Below are 25,617 nucleotides of genomic sequence, written 5' to 3'. Positions count from 1 at the left end.
GATGTGGTCCGGTTTGATGTGGTGGTGAATGGCTAAGCCAGTTGTCTCTCAAAATTGGATATTGTTCAGAATTCAGCATATACCCAACTCCGACACCCAAACAACCTACATATACATATATAACATAAGAAATAAAAAAAATAAAAAAACATTTTGAACATCCCTACGATTTTTATCCAGGGTTACTTGCAGTAGTGTTCATATTATTAATGATAAAAGCAAATTCCTGTGGATGCTGGGAATCTGAAACAAAAACAGAAAATACTGGACAATCTGCTTTTCTCTCCACAGATGCCGTCAGACCTGCTGAGATTGTCCAGTATTTTCCATATTATCAATCTTTAATTCCAGTACAAGGGGGAACGGGGTGGGGTCGTTCGTGAATCCTACTATAGAGAGCAGGTTAGCTAACTAATGCTGGTCCTTAGAGCAGGACACGACTATTGTTGCCTGTAGTTGGAAAATTTCTTTGAATTCAGGAAACAGGTAGGGAAATAATTCCCCTCAATTACAAAACTGTAACCAATCCCAAATCCATCCTGTAAACCTTACAATAGGTACAACTGGCAATCTAAAACAAACACACTGTTCACCTCTGGCTGCAGAGCCTGCTGGGATATTGGATGAATCCTGGCGCGGGGCCTACCGGGAAAACGGAGGAATTGTCGGCGCAGTGGCTGCCGGGATACTGGTAGAATCTTTGGGAGGATCCGGCGGTCGGTACCGAAATATATTTTAGTGTGGCGCGAGGGAACAGGTTAGACAGAAAGAGCGAGCCGGAGATACTGACCCAGCGAGCTGTTGGGTAAGCATTGCTTAATATACGCGGCTGAGAGTGGGGTTACGGCGCCGTTGTGACATGGGCAGCTGAAGAATATATGGGAAGCTCCAGGGTACAAAAAAACCTACCCGCCTGAGAGAGGAATGTGGGAGGGATTGAAGCAGTGCGGGACTGGGGTAGAGAGGAAATGAGGGAGGGAGGAATGGAAGAAAGAATACTTAAAGTGAGGAATGGGAAAGAGAAATTGTAGGAGAGAGTGAAACATTATTTCCTACAAATTCCATCCTTCATCTTTCTATGGTGTACCACCACAATACTACTTTCCCAGGCTCCACACCTTTCTCAAAGCAGTCAGAAGCACCCCTTCTTTCAGCTTCTTTCTGATGTGGTCACCTCTATCCCTTTGTGGCATAATCTGCATAAGGTGAGGATGGTAACAACTGGGTCACCGCAGTTGTCACTCTGCTGTCTGACTGCCAGTTGGACATCTAATGTGTAACCCAACATCACGAAGATGATTGATGCAGGTAGGGCAGTAGATGTTGTCTATATGGACTTCAGTAAGGCCTTTGACAAGGTCCCTCATGGTAGACTAGTACAAAAGGTGAAGTCACACGGGATCAGGGGTGAACTGGCAAGGTGGATACAGAACTGGCTAGACCATAGAAGGCAGAGGGTAGCAATGGAGGGATGCTTTTCTAATTGGAGGGCTGTGACCAGTGGTGTTCCACAGGGATCAGTGCTGGGACCTTTGCTCTTTGTAGTATATATAAATGATTTGGAGGAAAATGTAACTGGTCTGATTAGTAAGTTTGCAGACGACACAAAGGTTGGTGGAATTGCGGATAGCGATGAGGACTGTCTGAGGATACAGCAGGATTTAGATTGTCTGGAGACTTGGGCGGAGAGATGGCAGATGGAGTTTAACCTGGACAAATGTGAGGTAATGCATTTTGGAAGGGCTAATGCAGGTAGGGAATATACAGTGAATGGTAGAACCCTCAAGAGTATTGAAAGTCAAAGAGATCTAGGAGTACAGGTCCACAGATCACTGAAAGGGGCTACACAGGTGGAGAAGGTAGTCAAGAAGGCATACGGCATGCTTGCCTTCATTGGCCGGGGCATTGAGTATAAGAATTGGCAAGTCATGTTGCAGCTGTATAGAACCTTAGTTAGGCCACACTTGGAGTATAGTGTTCAATTCTGGTCGCCACACTACCAGAAGGATGTGGAGGCTTTAGAGAGGGTGCAGAAGAGATTTACCAGAATGTTGCCTGGTATGGAGGGCAATAGCTATGAGGAGCGATTGAATAAACTCGGTTTGTTCTCACTGGAACGAAGGAGGTTGAGGGGCGACCTGATAGAGGTATACAAAATTATGAGGGGCATAGACAGAGTGGATAGTCAGAGGCTTTTCCCCAGGGTAGAGGGGTCAATTACTAGGGGGCATAGGTTTAAGGTGAGAGGGGCAAAGTTTAGAGTAGATGTACGAGGCAAGTTTTTTACGCAGAGGGTAGTGGGTGCCTGGAACTCACTACCGGAGGAGGTAGTGGAAGCAGGGACGATAGGGACATTTAAGGGGCATCTTGACAAATATATGAATAGGATGGGAATAGAAGGATACGGACCCAGGAAGTGTAGAAGAGTGTAGTTTAGTCGGGCAGTATGGTCGGCACGGGCTTGGAGGGCCGAAGGGCCTGTTCCTGTGCTGTACATTTCTTTGTTCTTTGTTCTTTATCACAATGTGTAACCCAACATCAATACTGAAATAGTCCAATTTGGGTTCGAGCAATATGCACCTTTGGTGCTGATTCTAATGGTCTCCTCAGCTGCATGTTCAGACTTGAAGCCAATCCTGCACAATTGCGATTTCTCCATCATTCCTTGAAAGTCTGTTGAAAACTCAAATTCTTTGAATATGCTTTTAGCCACTCCTGAAACTTCTGTTGTACTTACTGCTTGGTGTTCGATCCTGGCCTTGGGTCACTGTCCGTGTGGAGTTTGCACATTCAATTTATTTTTAAAAAAATCATTTTGGTCTCCCATTATTCTCCATCATTCCTTGAAAGTCTGTTGAAAACTCAAATTCTTTGAATATGCTTTTAGCCACTCCTGAAACTTCTGTTGTACTTACTGCTTGGTGTTCACCTCCATCCTGCAGGATGCCTTTGACAGGTTTTGTGACGTGAAAGGCACTTGTTCAAATGTCCCAAGATGAGGAAATGTGGAGAAAAGTGTGCATATGTTATGAAAATTAGTGTAGGTACACCAGTAGCAAGGTAAACCTGGCCATAAGTGACCATTCAGAAAATGGATACAACACTGAAAAGTGGTAATTTTCAGTGATGCCATATTGGGTAAGGTTGAAATACCTTGCCAATATTTTGCAGTTTTGTCAGCGGGCGGGTAATGTTAAAATTTAAATGGCTCGCAATGAGTTATGCACTTGTCTTCAATCATGATTTGCATCACATTTTATTGAATTTCTGTTTGCTGTAAGGTGAACTTTGAATAAACTTCTAAAGAAGATCTGGAGAGCAGGCTGTGCTTAGATTGTTTGATGGACCAGATATCTGTGTTGCTCTGGTGATAGGTCAAGGATATGGGCCTGTGATTTTTCTGCAATGAACACATCCTATCAGATGGAGGTATGATGTGGAAACACCGGATCAGGAGAAAGAACCAAAAAGTGAGGCTGCCTCATGAAAGATGTGGAATCCACATAAAGTAATAACGTTTGCATATTGTGGGTAGGGTTAGTTTTGCTTAAAGCATAAATGTTTTATATAAATAGGATATTTTCAATTGCATGAAGTGGTTAATGATGTTTTTTAACCTCTTTTTGATTTGGGTGCAATTCTTTAATAGTTTTTGGGATTTCAATAGTATTTTGCTTCCAGTATTCTCTTATGAAGGTTGTAAATGTTCCTAGGATACAATTCTTTGATAGCTCTCCATGTCGAATTTAGAATTTCATGCCCATCTATATACTTAGATTTAGATTTATTGTCACGTCTACTGAGGTACAGTGAAAGGTATTGTTCAGGCTGATTGTTCTATACATGATAAACATGGGACATATGATATTCAATGTAAATGAAATGAAAATCGCTTATTGTCACAAGTAGGCTTCAACTGAAGTTACTGTGAAAAGCCCCTAGTCGCCACATTCCTGTTCGGGGAGGCTGGTACGGGAATTGAACCGTGCTGCTGGCCTGCCTTGGTCTGCTTTCAAAGCCAGCAATTTAGCCCTGTGCTAAACCAGCCCCTATACATACATAGACATCGGATGAAGCATACGGTGTGTAGTGCTACACAGAAGATGCGTGGAGAGACCAGTTCAGTCCATAAGGGGATCATTCAGGAGTCTGATAACAGCAGGGGAAGAAGCTGTTTTTGAATCTGTAAGTGTGTGTTCTCAGATTTTTGTATCTTCTGGCCGATGGAAACGAGAATAAGCCGGGTGGGAGGAGTCTTTGATTATGCTGCTGCTTTCCCAAGGCAGTAGGTATAGACAGAGTCAATGGATGGGAGGCGGGTTTGTGTGATGGACTGGGCTATGTTCACGACTCTCTGTAGTTTCTTGTGGTCTTGGGCTGAGCAGTTGTCATACCAATCTGTGATGCAGCCAGATAGGATGCTTTCTATGGTGCATCTGTAAAAATTGGTAATAGTCAATGTAGACATACCGAATTTATTTAGTTTCCTGAGGAAGTTTAGGTGATGTAGTGTTTTCTTGGTCGTAGCGTTGAAAGGGTAGACCACTTGTGAAATGGAATAGCTAGATAGTGATTGATCATCGGCTCCTTGGCATATCTTTCCCTGCTTTAGCCTGGTGGCAATCGGGCCAGTATTTGCATCCAACTGCTTTCTCGCTGAGATCAACTAACTCAATAGAGACTTGCCAACAAACCTGTGGTTATATAATTTTTACAGAAGAGTATCATACTGTTTAATTTATCTATATGATCATTAGATAATGTAGCCCATTCGGGTTTGTTGAATCCACATGTCTGCAGCAGATATTTAAATGATTAGGAGGTCATCATTAATAACATTTCATGCACTTTTTGTTATCCCTATATCTTTTATGTTCACTGAAACCTTTTGGCAGAGTTTGGTCGATTAGGGCAAACTAAAGTTGTGGATTTGACAATGTGCTGAGTGTGGCTGGAATTTATTGGTGCAGGGAACTCTATTGCCCTATACTCTCAACACTTTGCATTGCAGCTAAGAAAGGTGGCTCAGAAACTATGTGAATGTTAATGTTTGATTTTTGGGAAAATTACAACAAATCCAGTTGGGGAAACATAATTTTATATCTAGCCAAGAGATGTGATATATGGAACTGATTCTGTCACCTTCATTTCACTAACTTAGTTTTAAAACCTAGCCTGCTGAACAAGGACTGACAAATTGGTAGTGTTCTAAATTAAGAATGACTTGTTCTAAATTGCAACTTGCTGTCTGAATTTCATTAGGTTAGCTTGTTAGTGGAAGATATCTGAAGGCAACCGATAATCTTGAACACCACCAACTTGCCTCATATATTCTTTATACTGTGATTTTTGCAAATATGTGAAATGCTGTGTGGTGAATGGCATCCCAAATGACTTTTGGGTCCTCACAACCTATGCCACCCTAATGGTGCCCGGATTTCAGAAGAGATTAAAAGAGATAAATAGAGGTGGAAGGGAAGGGAGGAGAATGAAATGTAACATCAAAGATAGAACCTTATGAAATGCCTGTCCTATTTAAATAATTTAAAATAGGTGTACTTTATTATTGAAAATAGAACTCCTCTGATCTCATCCCCAGAAGCTGATTCTCCTTTTGAAAGTATTGCCTACCTTAATGCAAAACACCATTTCTCAGTTTATTTGCTTGTGTGTATAATGATTGCTAGTAGTTTAGTCTTATCTCCCTGATTTGTTTCCCATTGCTCCTCTATGCAGTGGAACAGTTATGAACTACATTCCCGGCTTTGGGTCACTTTCCATGTGGAGTTTGCACATTCTCCCCGTGTTTGCGTAGGTTTTGCTCCCACAACCCAAAGATGTGCGGAGTAGATGGATTGTCCACACTAAATTGCTCCTTAATTGGAAAAAGATAATTGGTTACTCTAAATTTATTTAAAAAGAAATGATTTACATCCCATTCCAGAACTGAACACGGTCTTTCGTTCCATTATGCAACATGCTTGAGGTCCTATTTCAATGTGTCAAAAATTGTTTGTTGAATTCTTATAACTGCACACCCTTTGTTGGCTCAGTTTTGAAGAGGCAGTATTGAAATATATTCCATTTGTTATTTAACCAATTAAGTGTAGTACAGGCTATAGATAGCATGGACATTAACCTTAATTTTCAAAAAACATCTTTCTAAACTAGGAACTGCACTGGAGGTTGGCAAGCCTTCAGCTGCTATTTGGGGAAAAGGGTAAGTCTGAAATTGTGGGCCAGTTCATCTTCTCCATGTATTGAGTACTTCTGGAGTTTGCATCACAGGTCGAAATCAGTGAATACTGCACGTAGAATGGTGTGGATCAATCAAGGACCGAGAGCAAGGATTTGTAATGAACTGACCACGTCCAACTAAATTAGAGTAACTTTTTCAAGCAGTTAGTTCGTACTGGGATCATGTCTGTTGGTACTTTTGTTTAGAGAATAGTGCATTGATTCACAGATCTAGGCAGGTACATCAATGCAACATCGAGGGGCATGTCTTTTGGGTAGGATTTTAAGTTGAGGCCCCATTCGAAGATTTGACCAATGTTTACCCCTCAATTAACGTCACTAAAACAGATTATCTACATTCTTGTTTATAGGATTTGCTGTGTGCAAATTGGAACAGAGAACAATGAAAATTACAGCATAGGAACAGGCCCTTCGGCCCTCCCAGCCTGCGTCGTTCCAGATCCTTTATCCAAACCTGTCTTCTATTTTCCAAGGATCTACTTCCCTCTGTTCCCCGCCAGTTTATGTATCTGTCTAGATGCATCTTAAATGATGCTATCGTGCCCACCTCTGCTGGCAAGGTGTTCCAGACACGTACCACCCTCTGCGTAAAAAACTTTCCACGCACATCTCCCTTAAACTTTCCCCCTCTCACCTTGAAATCGTGACCCCTTGTAATTGACACCCCCACTCTTGGAGAAAGATTGTTGCTATCCACCCTGTCCATACCTCTCATAATTTTGTAGACCTCAATCAGGTCCCCCCTCAACCTCCGCCTTTCCAGTGAAAACAATCCTAATCTACTCAACTTTTCTTCATAGCTAGCACCCTCCTCTGCACCCTCTCTAAAGCATTCACATCCTTCTGGTAATGTGGTGACCAGAACTGCACGAAGTATTCCAAATGTGGCCTAACCAAAGTCCTATACAACTGTAACATGACCTGCCGACTCTTGTACTGTTGCTCTTATTAGCCTTAGTTTTATTAGCTCTAATTCTGTCACCTTTGCTCACGAGTCGCCAGGTATCTTTCTGATACCGCCACGTGGTTCAAGCTCTAGTTATGATTAATAAGACAGCACACCGCTTAGTAAGATTAAAATCAACGGTCATTTATTATGTACAGCAATAAATACTTACACAATAATCCTACTTTCTAGACTACTACCTACCACTACTGGCCAATACTTAACTTTTGGGAATGGCCCACCAGGTCAGGGAAACAAATGGCTTATCGAATTGGGTCTGGCCTGCGGGATTCAAAGGCTGATACAGGTCGATGGCAAGGAGTCTCTATCGGGTAGCGATTGCTGGAGTCAAACTTATGGTTGCTGGTCGATGGTTCTTGCGAAGGTTGCGAGCACGGGGAGAAGGGTCGATCTGAACTTGGCCCGGGTCGATCTGAACTTGGCCCCTATTTTTATAGTTCCCGGGGGCTTCCCGCCTCTCGGGGCGGACCTTGACCCTGGTCCCAAGTGATTGGACTTGTTCCCAATCACTGGGTTCGATATGCTCCAATAATGGGGTGATTCCTTGATCGGGGGGTGGTCGTTCACCTTTCTTTGTCTCGGCCACTGCTGGCGCCGAGAGGTCTGGATCGGCATTCAATTGCTAATATGTTGCAATTGTTCCCGGGGATAGCCGATTAAACTGCAGATGTCTGGGTTGATGTGCTGCTAATGGTCGCAGGTATCGATCTGGGCCGACTTCCCCAGAGCCGAATACGCTGTTCTGTCTGCAGCTGTCCGTTTGTGCCCTGTTGGCTGCTTTTCCCATCAGCCTTTTTGGTTAGCCATTTTACATCGGGTTTTGGCCAAATGAATCGGGAATCAGCCATTTTAGGTGGCTACAGTACTCAATACCTCGTCCGATGAAGGCAAGCATGCTGTATGCCTTCTTGACCACTCTATCGACCTGCGTTGCCACCTTCAGGGTACAGTGGACCTGAACTCCCCGATCTCTGTACATCAATTTTCCCCAGGACTCTTCCATTGACCGTATAGTCCGCTCTTGAATTAGATCTTCCAAAATGCATCACCTCGCATTTGCCTGGATTGAACTCCATCTGCCATTTCTCTGCCCAACTCGCCAATCTATCTATATTTTGCTGTCTTCTCTGACAGTCCTCCTCGCTATCTGTAACTCCACCAATCTTAGTATCATCTGCAAACTTGCCAATCAGACCACCTATACCTTCATCCAGATCATTTATGTATATCACAAACAACAGTGGTCCGAGCACGGATCCCTGTGGAACTCCACTAGTCACCTTTCTCCATTTTGAGACACTCCCTTTCACCACTACTCTCTGTCTCCTGTTGCCCAGCCAGTTCTTTATCCATCTAGCTAGTACACCCTGAACCCATACGACTTCACTTTTTCCATCAACCTGCCATGGGAAACTTTATCAAACGCCTTACTGAAGTCTATGTATATGACATCTACAGCCCTCCCCTCATCAATTAACTTTGTCACTTCCTCAAAGAATTCTATTAGGTTTGTAAGACATGACCTTCCCTGCACAAAACCATGCTGCCTATCACTGATAAGTCTATTTTCTTCCAAATGTGAATAGATCCTATCCCTCAGTATCTTCTCCAACAGTTTGCCTACCACTTGCGTCAAGCTCACAGGCCTATAATTCCCTGGATTATCCCTGCTACCCTTCTTAACCAAAGGGACAACATTAGCAATTCTCCAGTCCTCCGGGACCTCACCCGTGCTCAAGAATGCTGCAAAGATATGTTAAGGCCCCAGCTATTTCGTCCCTCGCTTCCCTCAGTAACCTGAGATAGATCCCATCTGGACCTGGGGACTTGTCCACCTGAATGCCTTTTAGTACCCAAACTTCCCCCTTCCTTATACTGACTTGACCTAGAGTATTTAAACATCCATCCCTAGCTTCAACATCTGTCATGTCCCTCTCCTTGGTGAATACCGATGCAAAGTACTCATTAAGAATCCCACCCATTTCGTCTGACTCCACACACAAATTCCCTCTTTTGTCTTTGAGTGGGCCAATCCTTTCTCTAGTTACCCTCTTGCTCCTTCTATACGAATAAAAGGCTTTGGGATTTTCCTGAACCCTGTTAGCCAAAGATATTTCATGACCCCTTTTAGCCCTCTTTATTGCATGTTTGAGATTTGTCCTACTTTCCCGATATTCCTCCAAAGCTTCATCAGTTTTAAGTCGCCTAGATCTTGTGTATGCTTCCTTTTTCAACTTAGCTAGTCTCACAATTCCACCCGTCATCCATGGTTCCCTAATCTTGCCATTTCTATCCCTCATTTTCACAGGGACATGTCTGATCTGCACTCTAATCAACCTTTCCTTAAAAGACTCCCACATTTCAAATGTGGATTTATCCTTAAACAGCTGCTCCCAATCCACATTCCCTAGCTCCTGCCGAATTTTGTTATACTTGGCCTTTCCCCAATTTAGCACTCTTCCTTTAGGACCACTCTCATCTTTGTCCATGAGTATTCTAAAACTTACGGAATTGTGATCACTATTCCCAAAGTTATCACCGACTCAAACTTCAACCACCTGGCCGGGATCATTCCCCAATACCAGGTCCAGTATGGCCCCTTCCCGAGTTGGACTATTTACATACTGCTCTAAAAAACTCTCCTAGATGCTCCTTACAAATTCTGCTCCATCCACGCCTCCAACACTACATGAGTCCCATTCAATGTTGGGGAAGTTAAAATCTCCCATCATGGAGGCAGCATTTCCCTGCATTACAACAATGACACAACTTCATAAATACTTAATTGACTGTGAAACACTTGGGACATCCTGAGGTTCTGAAAGGTGCTATATAAATGCAAATTGCTGTGTGCAGTTCTGGGCAGCCCATTAAGACATTCAAATATCGATCCCATAATGGTACATTGACTAGAATGATACCAAGATATGTAGTTGTGAAGGAATAAGCTGGGGCTTTTACATTGGAACAGAGAACATTACATTGCAAACAGAGTTTTCAAATTTCTGAAAATTTTAAGATAAATTCTGAAGATTTTAAATAATGCAACCTTGTTTCTACTCGTGGAGAATCAGAAACACAGGATTATCAATAGAACAAAGGAGGTGTACGTCAGAAGAAATGTTTTCACAGTTGTTTATTCGACAAGCAGTGTTTAGCCAAGATTTATAGCACCATTTAAAAGGGAATTAGTTAAGTATCTGAAAAAGCAGAACTCTGAAAAAAACATGCAGTGGACAGGGAAATGGCATTAAATTAGTTCACTCTAGTTAAAAGAGCGAAATGCGGTTCAGGTAGAACGGGTTGCAAATGCTTGATTCTGCCTTGTAATCTTCACAGTTTATTCTTGAAGGTTGAATACCTTTTTCGACTAACGGAGGTAGTGACCTTGGAAGTCAGTAAATTGCATCAAACCATTTTATTGATGTGACAAACCAGCAACGTGATACACACAGACTGTGCTGTGCTCAATGGCACAGCTGGTTCTGAAGACTGTTCATGTTTGGCAATTGTTCTCTTTGGCACCAATTCCGCTAAAGGTGGCACCATGCCTGTGGCCCGTGAAATGTCGAAGCGCAAGAGTCCGCACTTGATGTTTTAAAAGTGCTAAGACGTGGGAATGTTATAAAATTTGCTGACTGCTTCTTTGCATGCAGATCTTAAATACTTCTTAAACCGTATAATTGTGTCTCTTAGCTACTTGAATCCTAGCAGGCTGGCTTCCAGGATTTCCAGTGTGTTGTGCTACAATGCCACCCTAAGAAACAGCACCATTTCTTGCTATTCATTTTAATTCTGGAATGCAGCTATTAGTCCTGGGAAAGTAGTTGTGTTTTTCAAGACTGCTATGGCATAAACATTCAAACACATTTTAATGTGTATGCTGCTCTCAGTGTCACAGCAAAATGCTCTGAATATATTGAGTCTGTTGATTAGGCAGTTGGTCTGTCGGTTATAGAAAGATTGTGTTACTCTGGCTATTTCTCTTTAAAATATTTTATACTTGAAGTTTAAATGAGAGACATGATATTCCATAAAGACTATGCGACAGAAATTTGTCTTGGCCATTGATAAAGCAGGTGATGTTGAAATGGCCATTCATTACAAGACTTGAGCAATATTCAGTTAATGGCGCAAAATATGGTGTGGGAAGTACAACTGGCGGTCAATTCCATAACTCCTGCTTTGTGCTACCGCCTCAGTTGAATTTCTACCTCTTGATCTACTTGTACGGTAGGGCCCAGTGACATCTGCATCTGCCTCGGCAGTAAGCAGCAGTTGTAACTAGCTGTTTTTTCTTCTTTCTACTGCAAGGTTGCTGAGACCAACTGAGTGCCCTGTCTGCCAACGGTTGACTCTGTGACGATTGGAAGTCGGAGTTGGGAATGGCCTGAAGTGTGTTAACTACTGCAGAGTCCCCAGACTCCTAAATGACCCTCCTTATGGACTGACCTCATTAACACTACACCCTGTATGCTTCATCCGATGCCAGTGCTTATGTAGTTACATTGTGTATGTTGTGTTGCCCTATTATGTATTTTCTTTTATTCCCTTTTCTTGTCATGTACTTAATGATCTGTTGAGCTGCTCGCAGAAAAATACTTTTCACTGTACCTCGGTACACGTGACAATAAACAAATCCAATCCAAGCCTTTCTCAGCCTTCTGGGAAGCCTTGCAAAGGATAAAAGGTACAGGATAACCTTATAATCAACATCGGGCAGAAAATTAGTCGGCTTAATCTGTATATCTGTTTAATAGATTAAAAATATGGCCTCTACGTGCACTTGCTCTTAACTTTACCTTGATGAATTTCTGTGGCCACAGTTATAAATGAACCTACATAAGTTTTCAAACTGTAATTATATTGTCTTCCCCTTCTCCCAGCTCTGTCCCTTTGCAGAGTCACTGCATCTCAAACACTTCCAGGAATGGTGGTGTTATCATGTGACCGATTTACAGAGGCAGCTTCTATTACAAGTATGGACATAGGGGTTTGCAATGGAAACTAAACATAGAGACAGAATGTTTGACTTGAAAATGGGAATTGAATTATATCTTCATCCAAATCTGACTTTCCCCATACCTCTTATCCTGTTTCACCTGCAAACATAATTTAGTCATGAGTTCTCATGCACAAAATTGACTACCTACCTCCATTTTCACATTATAAATTTTCTCATCCACATTTGTCAAAAAGACTCTGTAAATTTGCCACACTCAAATGGCACCATCCTACCACTAGTGAGATTATAGAGCTGAATATGTGGCTCAAAGATTGGTGTGGGAGAAAGGATTTTGATTCATGGGGCACTGGCACCAGTCATTCCCTGTTTCCTTCCACAGGGTTAGGGTTATCATTGACCAGTCAGAGTCGACCTGCCCTGTTTTAATTTGTACAAAGCTGGGAAGTTAACTGTTCCATGCTGCATTCTCCATAGCAGTGCCTCCACCAATCAGAGTCCACTCGCGAAACAAACTCTCTTCTCATGCAGTATAAATTGTTGTTTCCCCCATGGCAACTGGTTATTTTTTGTGAGCTATCCTGATAAGTACAAGACGAAAGCTTTGATAGCAGCACGGTAGCATTGTGGATAGCACAATTGCTTCACAGCTCCAGGGTCCTGGAGTCTGCACATTCTCCCCGTGTCTGCGTGGGTTTCCTCCGGGTGCTCCGGTTTCCTCCCACAGTCCAAAGATGTGCAGGTTAGGTGGATTGGCCATGCTAAATTGCCCATAGTGACCAAAATTGCCCTTAGTGTTGGGTGGGGTGACTGGGTTATGGGGATGGGGTGGAGGTGTGGACCTTGGGTAGGGTGCTCTTTCCAAGAGCTGGTGCAGACTCGATGGGCCAAATGGCCTCCTTCTGCACTGCAAATTATGATAATTCTATGATATCTCGCTATCAAACATTTTGTTCTATGTGAAAGACACCAAGTTGTTAAAAGTGCCGCTGTGCTGCGAATAAGCACTTTTGGGGATGGGGCAAATCATTTGAGTCCTATTACTCCAATGGAGTGAGTAGTCTGAAGAATAGACTCAGTAATTAGTAACTGAGCCAGGCATTAAATTATGACTTTGTGCATATTTGTTCTCAAAAACAAATTTACATGGATTAGGAAATTTGATACAGAAGGTGCTATTTTCCAAGTACGCACCCTCTGATCTCGCCCACGCTCCAAAAGCCTTTCTTAGCCACTGAACTGTTGCCAGCTTTTTCATTCAGATAAGTCATGTTAGCCTGGTGAGAAACACAGATCTGTTGAGTTTTATTTTCTGCATTGATTACATGAGTGAGCCAGTGGGATTTTGAATCAATTTAGCAGTTGTGTCAGGTATTGGGGGTGTGTGTGTGGTCTCTGCAAAAAATAGAAATAAATACCACCTTGTAGACTTTTTAATTAATTTTGTCCAATTAAGGGGCAATTTAGCGTGGCCAATCCACCTACCCTGCACATGTTTGGGTTGTGGGGGTGAAACCCACGCAAACACTGAGAATGTGCAAACTCCACACGGACAGTGACCCAGAGCCGGGATCGAACCTGGGACCTCAGCGCCGTGACACCTTGTAGACCTAAGGCAGCAGACAAATTGATTAGGTCAAGTGCTGACCTGAAACACTATCAGCAATATCATTCAGCAATGACTACTTCAGAAAACTACATCTGACCTTGTTGTCAAATCTGCAATGGGAAATGCTCTATTCTTGCCTCTACCAGCTCAGCAATGCTGTAAAACTGAGTTTTTGTGTTGTGTTGATATCTTGCCAGATGTTCCTGGAGCCTTTGAGCCTCTCATCATTGTTGAGATGGGTACATTCCTTTTCTCTGGTACAGCATATTTTCGCATGGTTTTATTACAGCTCTAATTGCCATCCTGATTGGGAGTGCATCTGTCTGGTGAAAAATTGCATTTGGTGAATGGGTGGTTATCAGTTCCACTTTTGTGCAACAACCTATGGTTGTTAGTGATTTAATTGTGCCATAATTTGTGCTGAACCTGAAATAACATGATGCCTCAACATGTGATGGAAGTTTAAAAATTGCTATGTGATTCTAATTTGCTTGTGTGCTCTGTCCTGGAGGTGTGCCAAGATTCCTAATCCATTGCGTTAATGCTGAGATCCTTGATCCATCTCGCTAATACCTTTTTTTTGTGTGTTGCATTTTTTCCTGTAGGTTGTTGTGATCTGTGAAATTAAAAGCCAGCATGTCAACTGAAAAGGCAAAGGTGAGTAATTTAACTGTGTAGCTTTATAGTTGCATTTCCTGACCTGATTCTGGAATAGAATGCTAAGGGCTTTTATATTACACAATTAAGTATCTTTTCATGTAAACATATCCGAAATATGCTAAGGGTGACTGCGGTAGAACAATGTGAATGTCCATTGGACTGTGTGTCAATATGAGATGGTGGTATATGTGTGTTTGGGAGGATGAAAATCAGGTCGGTTCTGAATTTCTTTTTTTTTTAATTTAAAAATTTAGGAGTATTCAATTATTTTTTGTTCCCAATTAAGGGGAGTCAATCCACCTACCCCGCACATCTTTGGCTTGTGGGAGTGAGACCCATGCAGACACTGGGAGAATATGCAAACTCCACAAGGACAGTGACCCAGGGCCGGGTAGCATCTTCAAACACGATTCCTCAGCACCATGAAGCAGCAGTGTTAACCACTGAGCCACCGTGCCGCCCCTGGTTCTGAATTTCTAATGTGTGGATGTCTGATAACCATGGGAAGGGTGAGGCAGGTGGCACATTATGAATGACTGTCCTGAGTTTAATATTACAGATAAACAATAGAAAAGACATGTACTGTGTTGTATTATAATTAGCAGTTTTTCTTATGTTTAATCATTGCACAGTTGGAATTGGGGACAGAAACTTGTGTTCCGACAAAGGGTTGAGGTGATTATAGGTCAGTGTTACTGTTTCCATGACAGTTTATCGTTTGATGAATATTGTTCATCACATGGTTATTTTCAATTTGATTACTCTTTATGTGAATTTTTTGCAACAAACAAATAGTGCAAAGAAGAAGCTAGCATCTACCATTGATTCTCTAATAATGCAAATCCCTTGTTTAGGGATGATTTGTATAAAATGTTTGAAAGAGATTATCTGGAACTGATTCGTGCTGAGACGACATGCAATTCTTCCAAACCACATGAACATAATAAAATAAGATCCCAGTGTTATTGATCAATACAAATGAAACATAGAATCATAGAAGTGCAGAAGGAGGCCATTCGGCCCATCAAGTCTGCACCAGCCCTTGGAAAGAGCACCCCACTTAAGCCCACACCTCCACCTCATCCCAGTAACCCCACATAACCTTTTTTGGACACAAAGGGCAATTTATCATGGCCAGTCCGCCTAACCTGCACATCTTTGGACTGTGGGAGGAAACCGGAGCACCCGGAGGAAACCCATGCAGACACGGTGAGAACGTACAGACTCCGCACAGACAGTGACCCAATCTGGGAATCGAACCTGGGACCCTGGAGCTATGAAGCAACTAACCACTGTGCTGCGCTAAACATCTATGAACAATCATGCATCCAAACCAGGAGTAGGCCATTCAGCCCCTCGGGTATGCTCCACCATTTCATAGAATCATATCTGATCATGGTCTTAACTTCATTTTCCTGTCTATTTGCTATAATTTCTGACTCTATTGTCAATCAAGAATGTATCTAAATCAACCTAAAAATGTTCAAACAACTTGCCTCCCCTGCTGCCTGGTGAACAGAATTCCACAGATCAATGACTGAGTGAGAAAAAATTCTCCTAATCTTTTAGGGAGTGGGGGGGAAGAGAGAAAGAGAAGAGAGAATTGCTCTACTGACAGGGGAAGGGCGGTTGCTTGGAGATAAATGGGAGGTCGGGGATGGGGGCTACCTGTGGGCGGGCTGGAGAGAACTCTGGGCACAAGCTGGAGGCTGGCCTAGGAAGGGGAATGGTTGATCGGCAGGGGGGTGCGGGGAGAGAAGCCTCCCAACCAGAACGATCACGTGGCATGTCAGAGGGCTGAATGGGCCAGTTAAGAAGGCACGTGTGTTCGTGCATCTGAGGGGATTGAAGGCGGACGTGGTAATGCTACAGGAAACACACCTGAGGGTAAATGATCAGACCAGACTGAGGAAGGGATGGGTCGGGCAGGTATTTCACTCGGGGCTGAATTCTAAGACTGGAGAGGTCGCAATCCTGATCAATAAGCGAGTGTCATTTGAGGCGGGGAGAATAGTTGTGGATATGGGGGGTTGATATATCATGGTTAGCTGGAAGGTTTGCCGGTGGTGCTTAGCTGCAAGGGTTGCCGGTGGTGCTTGTGAATGTTTATGCACCAAACTGGGATAATGTGGAGTTTGTAAGACGCATGTTAGGGAAGATCCCAGATCTGGATTCACACAAGCTGATCATGGGGGGGGGGGGGGGGGGGAGAGAGAGAGAGAGGAAATACGACCATTGACCCAAGACGTTGGCCGCTAGCAGCCTACCCTTAACTAACCCCGTCTGGTCTTCCCCTATCAGCCCCGGGGCACAGTCTTCTATCCTTGAGGGCAGGCAGGGTGCCGGTAATGGCGAAGGAATTAAAGGGGTTAATTGAACAGATTGGTGGGGCACACCCATGGAGGTTTGGACGGCCAAGAGCGGAGGAGTTCTTCTTCTCGCGTGTACATAAAGTATACTCCCGGATTGACTCTTATTTTGAACAGGGCTTTACTGGCGGGGTGGTTGACACCGAGTATTCGGCGATTGCTGTGTCGGACCATGCCCCCCATTGGGTGGACCTACTGGTGAGTACGGAGGATAGTCAGCGCCCGCAATGGTGATTGGATGTGGGACTGAGCGGACAAGGGGTTGTGCGGGCGGGTGAGGGAATCCATCCACAACTACCTGGAGACTAACGATACGGGAGAGGTCTCCGCAGCAATGGTTTGGGATGCACTGAAGGCAGTGGTCAGAGGGGAGCTGATTTTGATTCAGGCCCATAGGGAGAAGGAAGAGAGGGCAGAGGCGGATAGGTTGGTCTGGGAAATACTTCAGGTAGGCAGGAGGTATGCGGAGACCCCGGAGGTAGAATTACCGAAGGAATGACGGAGGCTACAGGTGGAATTTGGCTTGTTATCTACGGGGAAGGCGGTGGAGCCGTTGAGGGGGCGATATATGAGTTTGGAGAGAAGGTTAGTAGAATGTTGGCACACCAGCTCCAGAAAAGATAGGCAGATAGGGAGCGTGAAGGACAGAAGAGGGAACACAATCTAGGACCCAGCAGGGGTTAACAGGTGTGTAAGGAGTTATACAGCAGGCTATACGTGTCAGAACCCCAGGGGGAGAGGAAGGAATGAGACAATTTCTGGGAGGGCTGGAGTTCCCAAAGGTGGACAAAGGGCTGGGAGGCCCAATAGGGATTGAAGAATTAGCAGATGGACTGGAGGCCATGCAGTCAGGCAAGGCCTCGGGACCAGATGGTTACCCAGTGGAGTTTTGTCAAAAGTTCTTTGAGATTCTGTTGGTGAGGACGTTTAATGAGGCAAGGGAGCGCGGTGTTCTTCCCCCGACAATGTCACACGCCTCAATCTCACTGATCCTGAAGCGGGAGAAGGACCCTGAGCTATGCGGGTCTTCAGGCCGATCTCCCTGTTGAATGTTGATGCCAAACTGTTAGCGAAAATCTTGCCCTCAAGGATAGAAGACTGTGTCCCGGGGCTGATAGGGGAAGACCAGACGGGGTTCGTTAAGGGTTTGCAGCTAGCGGCCAACGTTAGAAGGCTCTTGAATGTAATCATGATGCTCCCAGAGGGAAAAGAGGTGGAGGTAGTGGTTGCAATGGACGTGGAGAAGGCCTTTGACCGAGTGGAATGGAACTATCTGTGGGAGTTGTTGGGGCGGTTCGGGTTTGGTCGGGGTTTCATTGACTGGGTCAGGCTGCTGTACCAGACACCAGAGGCGAATTTTCGAACGGACCGGCTGACGTCGGGCTATTTTAGACTGCACCGGGGGACTAGGCAGGAATGCCCCCTCTCTCCGTTGCTGTTGGGGGCTGGTCTGGGGTGTGGTGGAACACAGGGTCTCGTCATACGCCGACGATCTGCTCCTGTACGTTTCTGACCCGTTACAGGGGATGGGAGAGGTCATGAGGATTTTAGGGGAATTTGGTCGTTTTTCGGGGTACAAATTGAACATGGGGAAAAGTGAGATGTTTGCGATCCAGGAAAGGGGGCAGGAGAGGACACTGGGAGAGCTGCCGTTCAGAGTGGTGGGTGGTAGTTTCCATTATTTAGGGATCCAGGTGGCACGAGACTGGGGGCTGTTACATAAACTAAACTTGACCCAGTTAGTGGAACAAATGAAAGAGGACTTCCGAAGGTGGGATATGCTCCAGTTATCATTGGCGGGGAAGGTACAGACAGTGAAAATGATGGTCCTCCCGAGATTCCGGTTTGTTTTTCAGTGCCTCCCCATCTTTATCCCAAAGGCCTTTTTCAAGCGGGTAAATAAGGTGATCTCTGGTTTTGTGTGGGCGGGTAAAACCCCGCGAGTGAAGAAGGTGATGCTGGAGCACGGCCGGAGGGAGGGTGGGCTGGCGCTGCCGAACGTTAGCAACTATTACTGGGTGGCAAATATAGCCATGATTAGGGAGCGGGGGAAGGGTCAGTGTGGGAGCGAGTAGAGGCAGTATCATGTAAGGACATGTGTTTAGGGGCATTGATCATGGCACCTCTGCTGTTCTCACCGGCCCGTGGCTCCACAAGCCCGGTGGCGGCCCTGAGAGTCTGGGGGCAGTGGAGGAAACATGTCAGAGCGGAGGCAGCATCGGTTTGGGCTCCAATCTGTAGCAACCATCGGTTAGCCCCAGGGAGACCGGATGGAAGGTTTCAGGTATGGCAAGGAGCGGGAAGTTGGGAGATTTGTTTATAAATGGGAGCTTCCCCGGTTTGAGGGAGTTAGAGGAGAAGTTTGAGTTGACGGGAGGGAATGGGCTTAGATATCTGCTGATTCGGGACTTTTTGCAAATGCAGGTTCCAACCTTCCCTCTCTTACCGCCATGTGGAATACAAGATAGGGTAATTTCTGGAGTATGGGTGGGAGAGGGGAAGGTCTTCGATATCTATTGTCATGAGAAGGTCGCTTTAAGAAATGTTGGCTGCTCATGTACTGCAGTGAAGTCAGTGTGGGTGGAGCTGAGCTCTGGCTCTGCTTTTTAGTTTCACTTTGAGAAAAACTTGTGTGTGTCTGTGTTTTTTGGTTTCGTTTTCAGTGTTGGACCTGAAGCCAGACAAAGCAAGTGTACTGTTGATCTCTCTGCCATGAAAAGACACTCTCTTGATCATTTGGTGAATTCAGAATTATAAATGTTTTCAGACGTGAATGTAAACCTGATGTGCTTCTGTTAAAAGGTGTGTCTTTTGTCTTCTGGATGTTGTTGGGAAGTTATTAAGGATTACTTAGTGTTGTATCCTTTGGGGGTTGTATTTGAATTAATGGTTGCTAAGATGTTCACTCTATGTTTTAAAAAGGTTAACTTGAGTTCATAGAATAGACATTATTTTGCTTTAAAAAATACTTTTCCATTTCTGCTGTACCACACCTGTAGAGTGGGCCGTGTGCTCCCCATACCACAATCTATTCAAAGTTGTGGGTCAGATGGCCTCCATGATACACTTTGGGGTTCTCTAAACCCTGGCCCATATCTTTATCCCGGATGAGCCCCCAAATTTGTTATCTATTGGATTGGCTTAGTGAACTTAAAGACAGTGAGGGGTGAGCCTATTGTGGTGGCTTTTCAGGTGTGGTATTCCAGTTGAAGTGGGGAGTGTGTTGTGGACAATGGCTCTTTCAGAGGCTCTGAAGTTTTTGGAGGTGGAGATGGTCACACACACTACCTTACGGACAGAGACTAAAAGCAGACTGTTAAGTTTGGCAAAAACATTGCAGTTAACATTACCTGACAAAATGCGGCAAAATGAGGTAATTATGGCGGTGGCTAAGAATTTAAAGTTGCCTGAGATACAGTTTGACTCCTTGGAAATGACAAAAATTCAGTTACAACTTAAACAAATGGAACACGAGAAAGTATTAAAGTAGCTTGAATATGAAAGAGACAGAGAGGGGAAAAAGAAAGAGGGAGAAGAAAAGAAAGAATAGCCCAAGCAGACCAAAAAGAAAGGGAGATACAGATAAGGGAAAAAGATAGAGAGAAAGTTTGAAGTTAAGAAAATGGCCATGAAACATGAGTCAGTTAAAATTGGCAGACGTAAAGGGAAACGTACCGTTGGAGGATAGTGAGAAAGAGCATCATAGTCGAAGGCTTGGTGGGGATCTATTTAAATATGTCCAAGCATTGCCAAGATTTGATGAGAAGGAGGTAGAAGCCTTTTTCATTTCATTTGAAAAGGTAGCTAAACAAATGAAATGGCCACAGAACATGTGGGTATTACTGATTCAAACAAAGCTGGTAGGTAGGGCTAGTGAAGTGTTTGCATCAATACTGGAGGAGGTATCTGGGATGTATGAGGAGGTGAAAAAATCCATCTTCGCTGCATATGAACTAGTGCCTGAAGCCTACAGACAAAGGTTTAGAAATTTAAGGAAAGAATTTGGTCAAACATACATGGAGTTTGAAAGGCTCAAACAGAGTAATTTTGATAGGCGGATAAGGGCTTTGAAAATGGACCAAACGTATGAAGCTCTCGGAGAAATTATACTTTTGGAGGAGTTTAAAAATTCAATTCCTGATGTAGTGAGAACTCATGTGGAAGAGCAGAGGGTTAAAGCTGCGAGGTTTGCAGCTGAAATGGCAGATGATTATGAGTTAGTTCATAAATCAAAGCTTGGTTCCCGACATCAGTTTCAGCCTGTGAGGGATAGTCACTGGGGACATGAGGCAAAGGTGATCTGATGGGAGATAATAAGGAGTGTGTACCTCAGATTAAAAAAGAAATCCAGGAGGGTGGAAGAGACATGAAAAGTTTCAAATGTTTTCACTAATAAAGTAGGCCATGTAAAGTCACAGTGTTGGTGGTTGAAGAAAAGCACTGGGAAGGCTGATGTGGTAAAACAGGATAAGACAGTGGGGTTTGTTAAAGTGGGAAAGGAAAGCCCAATTGAAGCGTAGGAGGTGCAAACGATTGTGCAGCCTGATCAAGAGGTGATTGATGAGAAGGTGCCAGATGTCTTTAAAGAATTTACTTGTGTGAGTAAAGTTTGCTCGCGTGTATCTGGAGGAGCAGATAAAGAAGTCACAATTTTAAGAGATATGGGAGCTAGTCAATCTTTAATGGTAAGAGATGAGTTATGTAGTTTGGGAAGAATGTTGCCAGAAAAGGTGGTAATATGTGAAATTCAGGGTGAGAGGAGTAGTCTTCAATTATGTAAGGTAAGGTTGGAAAGAGTGGTGAAGTGGTAGTAGGAGTAATAGAGAAACTATCTTGTCCAGGAATACAGTTAATCTTGGGTAATGATATAGCACGATTGCAGGCGGGAGTGATGCCTACTGTGGTTGATAAGCCAGTGGAAAATTAGACAACTGAAGTGTTGAAGGACAAATATCCTGGGATTTTTCCGGATTGTGTCGTAACAAGGTCGCAAAGTCACAGGTTAAGACGAGGAGAAATCAAAGAGTGATGATGAAGTGGAAGTGCAATTATCAGAAACAACTTTTGATCAGATGGTTGAACAAGAACAGGTGGGGGATGTTGCTAACTTTCTCCTTGGTTCAATTGCTAACTTTTCAGTTGGTTCAATTGCTCTGTTTTATAACTTTTGCTCTCAAGTCGCCAGATATCTTTATGATACCGCCACGAGGTTCAAGTCCAAGTAATGATCAATAACTCAATACACCGATTAGTAAGATTCAAATCAAAGCACATTTATTATACACAGTAATCGCTACTCATGCACAAATTCTACGTCTAAGCTACTTCTACAACTAGCAGGCCTATACTTAACTTCGGACTGGCACACCAGGTCAGGGGAACAAATGGCCTTTCGTTCGGGTTCTGAGTCTGCGGGATTCGAAGTTGGTACGGATTGGTAACTAGGAGCGCCTATCTCGTAGCGAGTGTTGAATTAAGACTTGTTTTGTTCGGGGGTCACTGCACCGGTCACGGTCAATGTTGGTTTGTGTTGCTGGGTGACCCGGGCAGGACGCAGAGGTGAAGAGAGAGCGATTTGAACTTGGGGCTTAACTCTTATAGTCCCGGACTTCCGGGTGCGGCGATGACCAGCTGAGTCGCACGTTTCGGCAGCTCCCTGTGAAACGGACTTTTGGGCTCTTGATAGGAGCCCCAACGGCAATTTTGACGGCTAAAAATACTGTGCGGTAAATCAGAAGGGAATCCCCCCTGGATACGGATGGAAAAAGGAGGAGAGAGTGGCCAGATTGCAGTGGATCCTTTAGAACAGCGGCAAGGAAGGCAAGCAAAAACCAAGATGGCGTCGGAAGGTGGCAGTTTAACATGGGGCCCTGAACAACAAGAGTTCTTGAAATGCTGTGTGGAAGAGCTCAAAAAGGAAATGAAGAAAGAGCTGTTGGCCCCGATACTACAGGCGATCGAAGGGCTAAAGGAGGAACAAAAGACCCAGGAGCGGGAGCTTCGGGTCGTGAAGGCAAAGGCAGCCGAGAATGAGGACGATATACAGGGCCTGGTGGTGAAGATGGAGACGCAGGAGGCACATCAGAAACGATGTGTGGAAAGGTTGGAGGCACTGGAAAATAACGCAAGGAGGAACAGCCTGAGGATTCTTGGTCTTCCTGAAGGTGTGGAGGGAGCGGACGTCGGGGCATATGTGAGCACGATGCTGCACTCGTTAATGGGAGCGGAGGCCCCGGCGGGTCCGTTGGAGGTGGAGGGAGCATACCGAGTGATGGCGCGAGGACCGAGAGCAGGAGAATTTCCCAGAGCCATAGTGGTGAGATTCCTCCGTTTTAAGGATAGAGAAATGGTCCTTAGATGGGCGAAGAAAACTCGGAGCAGTAAATGGGAGAACGCGGTGATCCGCGTTTATCAAGACTGGAGTGCGGAGGTGGCGAGAAGGAGGGCGAGCTTTAATCGGGCCAAGGCGGTGCTTCATAAAAAGAAGATAAAATTTGGAATGCTGCAACCGGCAAGACTGTGGGTCACATATCGAGGGAGGCACCACTACTTTGAGACGGCGGATGAAGCGTGGACTTTTATTGTGGAAGAAAAACTGGAATGAGCGGGTTATTAAAAAGAACGTTCGAACAAAGTGGTGGGGCGAATGTGGGGGGCAAAGAGGGGTTTTATGTACTAATCCTGCGATGTGGTAACTTTTCTCTCTCCCACAGGTGGTGATGGGGGGAGGTGGAGGAGATGGGGCGTTGGCCATTGGGGGCGGGGCCAAGGGAGAAGCGCAGGCTTGGTTCCCGCGCTATGATAATCATGGCGGGAATAGAGAAGCCGGAAGGAGGGGGCGTCGCACGGTGCGAGCCGAGGTCACTGGGGGAAGCCGAGGTCAGCCAGAGTTTGCTGACTTCTGGGAGCAACATGGGGGGAGTAATTACGCTAGCGGGGGATCTAGCGGGGGGGGGGTGGGTGGGAGGGGGGAATTACTGGGTTGCTGCTGCTGGGGAGAGGGGGGAGCTGGTATGGGAGAGGATGGGCGGGGGGGCACCGCCTGGGGGAGATACAGCTGCGTGGGAACCGGGTGAGGAGCTGGAAAAAGGTGATGGCTAATCGACAAGGGGGGGGGTAGGAAGCCCCCCAACTCGGTTGATCACGTGGAACGTGAGAGGGCTGAACGGGCCGATAAAGAGGGCACGGGTACTCGCACACCTTAAGAAACTTAAGGCAGATGTGGTTATGTTACAGGAAACGCACCTGAAACTGATAGACCAGGTTAGGCTACGCAAAGGATGGGTGGGGCAGGTGTTCCATTCGGGGCTAGATGCGAAAAACAGGGGGGTGGCTATATTAGTGGGGAAGCGGGTAATGTTCGAGGCAAAGACTATAGTGGCGGATAACGGGGGCAGACACGTGATGGTGAGTGGCAAACTACAGGGGGAGACGGTGGTTTTGGTAAACGTATATGCCCCGAACTGGGATGATGCCAATTTTATGAGGCGGATGCTAGGACGCACTCCGGACCTAGAGATGGGAAAGCTGATAATGGGGGGAGATTTTAATACGGTGTTGGAACCAGGGCTGGATAGGTCGAAGTCCAGGACTGGAAGGAGGCCGGCAGCAGCCAAGGTACTTAAAGATTTTATGGAGCAGATGGGAGGTGTAGACCCGTGGAAATTTAGCAGACCTAGGAGTAAGGAGTTCTCGTTTTTCTCCTATGTCCATAAAGTCTACTCGCGAATAGACTTTTTTGTGCTGGGTAGGGCATTGATCCCGAAGGTGAGGGGAACGGAGTATACGGCGATAGCCATTTCGGATCACGCTCCACACTGGGTGGACTTGGAGATAGGGGAGGAAACAGGAGGGCGCCCACCCTGGAGAATGGACATGGGACTAATGGCAGATGAGGGGGTGTGTCTAAGGGTGAGGGGGTGCATTGAAAAGTACTTGGAACTCAATGATAATGGGGAGGTCCAGGTGGGAGTGGTCTGGGAGGCGTTGAAGGCGGTGGTTAGAGGGGAGCTGATATCAATAAGGGCACATAAAGGGAAGCAGGAGAGTAAGGAACGGGAGCGGTTGCTGCAAGAACTTTTGAGGGTGGACAGACAATATGCGGAAGCACCGGAGGAGGGACTGTACAGGGAAAGGCAAAGGCTACATGTAGAATTTGACTTGCTGACTACAGGCACTGCAGAGGCACAATGGAGGAAGGCACAGGGTGTACAGTACGAATATGGGGAGAAGGCGAGCAGGTTGCTGGCACACCAATTGAGGAAAAGGGGAGCAGCGAGGGAAATAGGGGGAGTGAGGGATGAGGAAGGAGAGATGGAGCGGGGAGTGGAGAGAGTGAATGGAGTGTTCAAGACATTTTATAAAAAATTATATGAAGCTCAACCCCCGGATGGGAGGGAGAGAATGATGGGCTTTTTGGATCGGCTGGAATTTCCCAAGGTGGAAGAGCAGGAAAGGGTGGGACCGGGAGCACAGATCGAGGTAGAAGAAGTGGTGAAAGGAATTAGGAGCATGCAGGCGGGAAAGGCCCCGGGACCGGATGGATTCCCAGTCGAATTCTATAGAAAATATGTGGACTTGCTCGCCCCGGTACTGACGAGGACCTTTAATGAGGCAAAGGAAAGGGGACAACTGCCCCCGACTATGTCTGAAGCAACGATATCGCTTCTCTTAAAGAAGGAAAAGGACCCGCTACAATGCGGGTCCTATAGACCTATTTCCCTCCTAAATGTAGATGCCAAGGTCCTGGCCAAGGTAATGGCAATGAGAATAGAGGAATGTGTCCCGGGGG

At 45.2% G+C, this 25,617-nt stretch overlaps 1 protein-coding gene across 3 annotated transcripts in view; it reads left to right on the top strand.

The window, feature by feature from the left end:
* Positions 1-651: 651 nt before the first annotated feature.
* LOC140410176 (septin-2) overlaps positions 652-25,617 on the top strand; it is a 260,093-nt gene continuing 235,127 nt past the window's right edge. For 2 of the 3 annotated variants that reach the window (XM_072498165.1, XM_072498163.1), the window contains exons 1-2: positions 652-805; positions 14,403-14,454. In XM_072498165.1, coding sequence (XP_072354266.1) covers positions 14,434-14,454 — 21 coding nt within the window. In that variant the 5' untranslated portion in view covers positions 652-805; positions 14,403-14,433. Of the gene's footprint in view, positions 806-3,447; positions 3,471-14,402; positions 14,455-25,617 lie in introns of those variants that run through there. The other variant, XM_072498164.1, reaches the window with a different exon arrangement.

This window comes from Scyliorhinus torazame, chromosome 1 (assembly GCF_047496885.1).
Source record: "Scyliorhinus torazame isolate Kashiwa2021f chromosome 1, sScyTor2.1, whole genome shotgun sequence".
Taxonomy (NCBI): domain Eukaryota; kingdom Metazoa; phylum Chordata; class Chondrichthyes; order Carcharhiniformes; family Scyliorhinidae; genus Scyliorhinus; species Scyliorhinus torazame.
The sequence above is the reverse complement of the archived record's forward strand: the minus strand, read 5'-3'. Positions and strand labels throughout refer to the sequence as shown.